A 9322-nucleotide genomic window follows, 5' to 3' on the forward strand; every position below is an offset into this window, starting at 1 on the left:
AGGATTCTGTTTTAAGAAATTGAATAAAATATTTTAAAAAATGAAATCAGACAGTGTTAAAGTAAAAATAAAATAAATGTTCAAAACTATCATAAAAGCAGGATTCTGTTTTAAGAAATTGAATAAAATATTTTAAAAAATGAAATCAGACAGTGTTAAAGTAAAAATAAAATAAATGTTCAAAACTATCATAAAAGCAGGATTCTGTTTTAAGAAATTGAATAAAATATTTTAAAAAATGAAATCAGACAGTGTTAAAGTAAAAATAAAATAAAATAACATATTTCATCCTAAATCCACCATCTACTTTATTGTTGTACTACATGACATGAATGACAAACTGAAAAGCCTCCAAATGCTTTTCCCTTCAGCAAATTGTTGTTTATAAAGAGTTCATCTGGTCCCAGATGAGSCAGTGGTCATGTCCCCCAGTGGTCTGGCTTAGTTACTGTTTGCAATCGATCTTTTTGGTGTTCCATGCATAATGTCTTATTTTGACAGGTAAAAGAATTGTACTTGTAAATTTGATTCGTACTTGTAAATTTGATTCGTACTTGTAAATTTGATTCGTACTTGTAATGTGGCAAAGTTGTAACAAATTTATGTACGTTTATAGACTTACATGTACAAATTTAGACTCCTACACATACAATAATTCTGACAGTTCTCTTACCCCATATACTTTTACCATACCAAACCTCAGCTTGTGTAATCTCTGCTGAATTTCTTGAAATTTGTGCAGATAATCCCAGGAACATATTGGCTTTTGAGAGATGAAAGAAACGTTACACTTTTTACGAAATTAGTTAAGTCTGTAAGTCCTCAAACCAGAAAAAGGTGGACTGCACTGAGTCAGGACTGGGTCTTTGTTCCACCATCTGGAAGTCTTGTTCTTGAGCCATGCAGGATGGAGCAGGAGATAGGCCAACAGACCAGAGGTCCAATCGTAGTGTTCCATCAAACTCTAATTGATTTCCAAGCATGTATGTTCATGAATTAAAATCTATCTGCATGTGGGGTTTATGGGTTTCTAAAGATTAAATAATGATCTCAGAGGTTGACCCGGTGTTACCAGTCAGTCAGTACTGTTCACTGAACCACTCAACTTTGTGTTTTTGTCTTTCAGTCCCCATGCCTCAGTCCTTTTGAAGGAGTAAGTCCAAACCAAGAAGCCATTCAGTCCGACTCATCTGACGTGTGTGGGACTTCAGAGACCAGCATCTCTGAAGTCCTGGTTGATAGTAAAGCCTCTTGTGACGTTACACAGTCAGCTGACACAGTTCAAGTCAAACTGCCCCTCACCAGCAGAGAGGAGGAGGAGGAGGAGGATGCTGGGTCTTCGCAACATTTCACCCACTTTGATGAAGACTCTCCACAGTGTTACCAGGACTGGATGCCCAGAAGCACAGAAGTCACCTCAGCCCCATCCCTCCCTACCTTGAAGCCCCCAGACAACCCACTGTCCCATGTTTATCTGCAGCCCATCCACTTACCCAGTCCAAGGCTGAATCCCGCTCTCAGTCCAATCACAAAGCCTTGTGGTGAATTTCCAAACCCCACAACTGTGGTACGCTCCCCCACCAAGCTGGCCCCCTCAAGCACCATGGTCCCTCCAAAACTGATTCCAGGGGAGTCTGAGGAGGACTTCCTGAGGAGGAAGAGAGAGTACTGGAGAATAAAAAAGAAGGAGCAGAGAGCAAGAAAGGCCATTCAGGACAAGGGAGTCAACCCCATGACTGTCTCCAATAACTGGAGGCCCGTCCTCCCTGTCCAGGATCTAGAGACTCAGGAGACTGCTGCCCAGGTAAGTTTGAGTCTTAGCCTTAGTCTAATGGTCTACAGTTAGACACGTGTCAGATTCCAGGGTTTATGTCCCAGGTTTGGTGCCTGTTGGTGAGTTCTGTGAACTTCTTCCTCGAGTTTCTGTTGAGTGAGTCTTTGTGTCAGGTCCACTGTAGTGCAGAGGGAGCTGAGCTGCAGGATGAAGGCTTCCTGCTCTCACCTGCTGTCAGAGTAGCTGGGCTGGCCCTTCCAGATCAGGTGAGTCCAGTTATCTGGAGAGACTTGGAGTAGAGCCTCTGCTTGTCCTTGAGGACAGGAACCCTTTGAGGTGGTTCAGTAAGGATGTCTCGTGTCTCCTGAGAGCCAAGCTAAGACTCAGGACATCCTGGTTCTTATAGTGTTCACTACAAGATGTGAGACAGTGGATCTCTTACACACTTTGAGACAGACTCTTTCAGACTCAAGAAGAAAGCAGGGGACATAAATTCAGGCCTTGTGTTGTTTCTCACAGTTTTCTCTCCATGTCTTATTCTTTWAGGCTTCTGGTCTGTGTATGAACCCCTCTGAGGACTCTGAACTTCTCATGAGGTAGGAACTTCATTTATCAGTTCTTGTTTTGTGCTACATTTAACAAAATATGTCTTGATTTGTAGCATGCCCATGGACCCCACCTCGGGACCTTTTCCACAGTCAGGGTATTCAGCACCTATGGAAGGTACCAGCAGACTTTCTGAACCTCGAACAACAAATTCAATGCACCAAGGAAGAAATGAACAGTGCTTTACCCGTCTCTTCAGGTGAGGCGGAGCTCCTGTTGACAGACTTCCTGGGTACCAACGATGAGGAGGGTCCTGTGTCCGAGGCCGCGTGGAGGAGCCGCTTCCTCATGGACTACAACCCCCTCAACCAGCTGCTGGTGTGCATGGTGTGTGGGGAGCTGCAGTACTCCCACAGCATGGACGGGGTCAGGGCCCACATCGACGAGGTGCACCCACACACCCTGACGCTGGAGCCCAGGGAGAGGCAGCGCATCCTGGAGGCCTGGGATGAGCAGGTGTCCAAGAGGGAGCGCTTCTTCATCAGCCAGCTGCAGCAGCAGGGTGGGGTCCTGGCAGGTACGCCCACCTCACAGCTCACTTCATGAATCCACAGCTAGTTAGGACATTTGAATGTGTTGAACTGGGTTTAAATGTCAAATGTTATGTTTGGACTGAATTGGATGTTAGCATGTGGTCACTAAGAAAAGAAAACTGGAGTTTCTCTTTGTTTCTGTCTTTTTGAGATTAAAGTTAAAATGTTGAAGCTGGAACAGCCAGCATAAAGTCATTTAGTACATTTAAAAAGGGATTTAAGGACCAGACCATAAATGACACAACAGCCTAGAACAACTGTATGTTGTGATTTTAGAGATGTTTGAACTGTAGCTCTGTCCACGGCTGCAGTGTTCACAGAGGCTAGGCTGCACCAAGAGTTTGATTAGAGAACAATAATAATAAATTAATCTGCTTTAGACCTTGGTGAGTTCTGTTGGAGTGAGAGTGAAGCATATCAAACCGGTTGTTTTGTTATTTTACAGGTTACTCTGTAAAAACACAGGAGCAGTTAGGACTTTATTATAGGCTCTGAAGTATTATTAAGCATTGTTTAGTATCCTGTTCAGAATAGTTCTGTTTGTTATTTAGCTTTAAAATAAACCACATATCGTACACCAGAGTGTGCTGCTGCATCAGGAACTGTGTTAGAAAGTTCAGTAGCTCTGTGTCTCACATCAACAAATTCAAATAAAAAGACTGAAGAGGAAGCTGTCCTCCACATTTCTGTAGTCCAGACTTCACAACAGAAACATTTAAAGTTTAAATAGTTTGACTTTACATGACTGAACTTGCATTTTAATATCTTTAACAGTTTTTATTTTAAAAAGAGAGAGTTTTTGGACAGGTTTTTCCATTAACAGTGGGTTRTGTCCCATTAATGTGGCTAAAGACATCCCAGTTCCCAAATAACTGTTTCCTCCCACAGCTCTTATTGGTGATGTGCCAGCTCCACATCAGTTCATAGATATTTCTGTCTCTCTATGCAGAGAGGACACCACCAAAACATTTCAGACTTTGAGAAACAACTTCCAGGTGTTCCAGCAACTGTTCAGTTTTCAGCTGGTTTCAACAGCCTGGCAGTCAGGGAGTGACGCCATCAAAATGTGGTTGTCTTTGAGTTTAATGTTCACAAACTGAAACGTAAACATGTCTTTAATATGGTTTAATTAGGACAGATTCAGTGTTGAAACGGCTTCTTTCATCATATTTATTTCCATATCATCAACCAGATTTTCACTCCTGATTAAATTGAGGTGACTAAAGACAGAATTTTTCTCTTTGAATGTTTTCTGCCTACATTATTCAGCCGTCCCACACATATTAATGTGTTTGTGTTCATTAGTGTAAGTCGTACAATAATCCCAGACGGTTCTGTTTGTCTTCCTTTTTTCTGCAGAAACTTACATGAACTGATCAGCAAAAGGCAAACCAGGATGAACCAAGTCCAGGATGGAAACCATCACTTTAAATGTCGTATTTAATGCACTGAGTTGATTTCTTTGTTTTTCCTGAATTAAAGAAAGTTACAGTAAAAAAGGCTCAAATTAAATTTGCTGTCCTCCCATGTTTATAATGTGAGTCTATAGGAGAGAATGGCTCTGTATTAATGAGTTAATTGGTTTGTTTAAAGGCCTGTTAAAAGACTTAAAGTCAGATAAGCACAGAGGGGGCACCCTGAGGACAGCTTGGTGTGGGGACCCTCCCACTGATCTGAAACCTGTTAGATCGGTTCTTTGGTGACTCTGAGGTGTCCCTGTGAGGAACTGAAGTAAGATGATGATGATTATGCTGATGGTAAATGCATGTTTTACCTGCTTTTATCAGACGTCCACTCATTCAGAGGTTCAGAATCTTGCTGCTTATTGACTTGTCTCCATTAAAGGCACAGTGTGTAGGATTTTGTCAGTTCTTTTAGCCAACATTGAAATAATCACTAATGACAATAATAAAAAACATGTCTAATCATTGCAGACAAAGACCTTGTTTTATTATTTTTACCTTATAAAAACCTGTTTATATCTCCATGGTCGCGGATCCCCACTACAGGCAGCCGCCATCTTGCACCGCCATCTTGTCTACGAAGGCTCATGAAGGACAAACTGCGGTGGCGGCGTCAAAAACGGTTTTAGTTGTAATACTATAAATGTAATATTTGTTGTCTGTCATTGTAGCTGGGATCATTTTACTTATTAAAGCTCATAATCTTACCACTTGAAACATCACTAGCCCTGAAGCTGCTGGTAGACATCGCGGTTGGAATTATCAAAGGTTTTTGACACCTGAGAGACACCATAGCAACTCCTTTACGTGTGGAAGCGGGGGGGTGGGGGGAGGACCAGGGAGGATGATTCAACCACTCAACCACTAGATGTCGCTGAAAACAAATGCTACACACTTGTGCCTTTAAAGCGTAGCTCAGTTTGTTTTAAAGAGCTGCTGTAGCTCTCTGTAGTTTTTCCAGCTGTGTAAAAATCTCCCTGCATTTCATTCAGACTTTATGATGTGATGTGACGTTTTATGGCCTGTACAGAAAACTTAAAGGCCAAATATTGTTTTGCTCTTGCTTTCGTTATTTATTTTCATATTCATAGAGAACCAGAGACACTCATTTGTAAGTATTAAAGGTTTTCCTGCATGAGTAGTGAACAGGCTGAGTTTTGAAACGTGTCCTTGTTTTTGTATAAAGGTTAACATGATGAAATGTTTCCGTTTAAAGCACAAAGTTATAATGAAAAAAAAAAACATACATTGAGGTCAGCTCTGACATGCAAAGAGCTGGAAGTGACCAATTTCTTTGACCTGTTTGGAATGTAACTCAGAGGTGAAGACGTCTTTAGAGACGAGCTGGAAATGCCTTTTCAATAATAAACTTTTTTTTACAATAATAAACTTTTTTTACATTTGCAGTTTTTCACTGACATCTTTATTGTTCAAACATTATTTTACTAACACTAGCTGCTGAAAGCTGAAGGAGGACATTTACATTTTCTTTCAGAGCCAGTTGGGGTCATTGCAGTAGAGACATGCGCATGTGTAATGACAAAAAAGGCATTCTATTCTATTCTATTCAGTATGAAGGGGAGTTTCTTAGCTGTGTGGGCGGAGTTATTCCTTGTGGGCGGAGTTTGGCAAAACGAGTTTCTTTGTTGTGTCAATCAGTTTTGAGCAGCTAGCACTTCCTGTCTAAATTTATGACTAAAATTAATATTTATTTTTAAAGTTGGTGCTTTCTGGCCAATTCAACCAAATTATCCATCCCCCAGCTGCCCGGTGTTCAGCCARTCAAATCCTTATGGCTTCAATCCAACCAATCGTGTGTTTACCAAACTCCTCTTACACTAGTGTTGTAGTTAAGATCATCTAACCCAAGACCAAGACTTTTAGGGCCTAGACGAATAGAGGGTGAGACCGAGATAAGACCAAGACCAGAAAAAAAAAAAAAAAACTAGTGTCTTAAAACATACAGTACTGTACATGGGTAGTTAAACTTATGTATAACTAATATTGACTAAATCTCTTTGTGTATGGGCCAGGTAAAGACTTTTGGTACGGAGGCAGATAGCTAACATTAGTTAGCTAGCTTTGCTAACATCACTTACACACAGCTTAGCTTTCTTTTTGTTTTTTCAAATGATGTTAAAAGTTTGACAGTCCCCACCATCTCTGAGAGTGACGTTCTTCAGAGTTTACAAGTTGATTTATGTTTTCTTCTAGATGTTTTACAGGTACAAGCTTTATAAAGTATGTAGCTGAAATGTATCACTGAAGAGTTTGCAGACATCTCCTGCTTCCAGAAAACCACTGCTCACTCTCCTGGTGTCACGTGTGAGTTAAAGGGGTGAGGATGGGTGACAAAAATATAGAATAACCAATGAGTCATGCTTGGATTTGAATCAGAATGTTTTATATCCAATGAAACAAGGATGTTAGCAAATAAATTGGACAATAGTCTTTTTCCACAGTTGTGGTCTTGAAATAAAATACCAAGTCCTCAGTGTTCGAGACTGAGACAAGGCCAAGACCTGTCTCAAGTACTACAACACTATTTCATACACCAAGAAACTCCCACTTACTGACTGCAGAGACCCCCTTCTCTCCAGGACTGGAACCAAACTATGCGTTAACAACAGCTTAGATTTTAGAGTTAACACAATTCAAGATGGCCGCCATAACCATCAGAGAGACTGATCATAAGAGACAGATCATCTGAGAGACTGCAGGACATTGTGCATATTGTTACTTTCATGGTTTGATGTAAAACAGCAACAAGTCCATCATTTCAACATGTGATGATTGCCATTTAATCTGTGAATGTGGGTCCAGTGAAAGCTACAGACCACCTCAAACCAAGAAGTGTTGATAGAAAAGTCTTCAAACAAACAAAAATAAACTCATTTAAAATATTTATTAGACAGCTAAACCAGAACACTAACAACTGTTGTCACGTACTGTTATGTTTGTTTTAACTTAATCTGCTTTTCACACCAACTCTTCCTCCTATAACCTCCTTAATCCTGGTTAGTCTCATTGCTTCATCCTGTGACTCCTCCTCTGCTCTTCATCTTCATGTTCCTCAGACTGAGGTTCCTCATGTTGGGTCTCAGGGTGAGGCTGATATCTTTGACCCGACTCTGTCGTGTGTGTCCCCGCCACCTCCCGAGGACCACTGTTCAGGCGGAACAGGGTGGGGACCTGACCCAGGATGGGATTATTCAGCTGGAGGCCAGAGATCCACTGGTTCAGGGTAGCTTGATCTCCCTGACCAGTCATACACATGGCGAAGACCGGACCCTCGTCCACTGAACACACACACGTATTAGACACTGACAGAGCAGACCTGGTCAACAAGACTTGTAAAGTGTGAGGATGTCTTACAGTCGTCCACATCGAAGCTCTCATCATCTCCCAGGTCTCGCTCCAAACTAAGGTCCAGCTGCAGAGGGTAGAAAAAACTTCTCTCTGGATCATAGGGTTCTTCTATCTGAGGGAAGAAACATAYAACACTTCAGCTGGAGACACTACAATGGTTTAACGTTTCTGCAGATTTTACCCACAGTTCCCAGTCAACTGTATTATTGATAGTGAGAAAATCCCTGAGGAACAACGATGACGTCCAGACTTATAGAAACTACAGATCTGGGGGAAAGCTGAAGAAGCCAAACTTAAGGCAAGAGGTGACTATTTATAATCAGCAGCATGGTTTCATGTCCACAAACACAGATTCCATGTTTGACTGGATGAAGAAGAACAGAAGAGGAACTTCATTGTGTCTTTGTGGATTCAGAATAAAACAACAGGCTGCTGAAGGAGGAGAAGTACAGGTGCTGGTCATAAAATTAGAATATTATGAAAAAGTTGATTTATTTCAGTAATTCCATTCAAATAGTGAAACTTGTATATTATATTCAGTCATTACACACTGAATGAAACATTTCAAATGTTATTTATTTTGATTTTGATGACAAATAACGAAAACCCCAAATTCAGTATTTCAGAAAAATAGAATATTACTTAAGACCCATAAAAAAAGTCTTCAGAAATGCTGGCCAACGGAAAAGTATGAACATGTAAAGTATGAACAAGTATGAGCATGTAAAGTATGAACATGTAAAGTTTGAACATGTAAAGTATGAACAAGTATGAGCATGTAAAGTATGAACATGTAAAGTTTGAAAATAAAACGTATGAACATGTAAAGTATGAACAAGTATGAGCATGTAAAGTATGAACATGTAAAGTTTGAGAATAAAACGTATGAACATGTAAAGTATGAACAAGTATGAGCATGTAAAGTATGAACATGTAAAGTATGAGCATGTAAAGTATGAGAATGTAAAGTATGAACATGTAAAGTATGAACAAGTATGAGCATGTAAAGTATGAGCATGTAAAGTACCAACATGTAAAGTACCAACATGTCAAGTACCAACATGTAAAGTATGAACATGTAAAGTACAGTATGAACATGTAAAGTACGAGCATGTAAAGTATGAACATGTAAAGTATGAACATGTAAAGTACAGTATGAACATGTAAAGTACGAGCATGTAAAGTATGAACATGTAAAGTATGAACATGTAAAGTACAGTATGAACATGTAAAGTACGAGCATGTAAAGTATGAACATGTAAAGTATGAACATGTAAAGTACAGTATGAACATGTAAAGTACGAAAATGTAAAGTATGAACATGTAAAGTACGAAAATGTAAAGTATGAACATGTAAAGCATGAACATGTAAAGTACAGTATGAACATGTAAAGTACGAGCATGTAAAGCATGAACATGTAAAGCATGAACATGTAAAGTACAGTATGAACATGTAATGTACGAAAATGTAAAGTATGAACATGTAAAGTACGAAAATGTAAAGTATGAACATGTAAAGTACAGTATGAACATGTAAAGTACGAAAATGTAAAGTATGAACATGTAAAGTATGAACA

General features: G+C 39.9%; 2 protein-coding genes across 2 annotated transcripts in view; one reads left to right on the top strand and one right to left on the bottom strand.

Annotated features, from left to right (window-relative positions):
• Positions 1 to 1305: 1305 nt before the first annotated feature.
• LOC106535332 (terminal uridylyltransferase 4) lies at positions 1306 to 4425 on the top strand (the record flags this gene model as incomplete). The annotated part of the gene is given in 5 exon segments (XM_014032317.1): positions 1306 to 1804; positions 2321 to 2370; positions 2436 to 2497; positions 2580 to 2897; positions 4273 to 4425. Coding segments are annotated over 5 exon segments (946 nt in total), but the record flags the coding sequence as incomplete, so codon positions are not given.
• A 2837-nt stretch (positions 4426 to 7262) lies between these two features.
• The window catches only part of ecsit (ECSIT signaling integrator), a 17304-nt gene continuing 15244 nt past the window's right edge, over positions 7263 to 9322 (bottom strand). The window contains exons 7-8 of the mRNA XM_014032319.1: positions 7752 to 7857; positions 7263 to 7675 (exon numbers count right to left, since the gene is read on the bottom strand). Coding sequence (XP_013887773.1) covers positions 7401 to 7675; positions 7752 to 7857 — 381 coding nt within the window. The 3' untranslated portion in view covers positions 7263 to 7400. The remainder of the gene's footprint in view (positions 7676 to 7751; positions 7858 to 9322) is intronic.

This window comes from Austrofundulus limnaeus, unplaced genomic scaffold, assembly GCF_001266775.1.
Source record: "Austrofundulus limnaeus strain Quisiro unplaced genomic scaffold, Austrofundulus_limnaeus-1.0 Scaffold1417, whole genome shotgun sequence".
Classification (NCBI taxonomy): domain Eukaryota; kingdom Metazoa; phylum Chordata; class Actinopteri; order Cyprinodontiformes; family Rivulidae; genus Austrofundulus; species Austrofundulus limnaeus.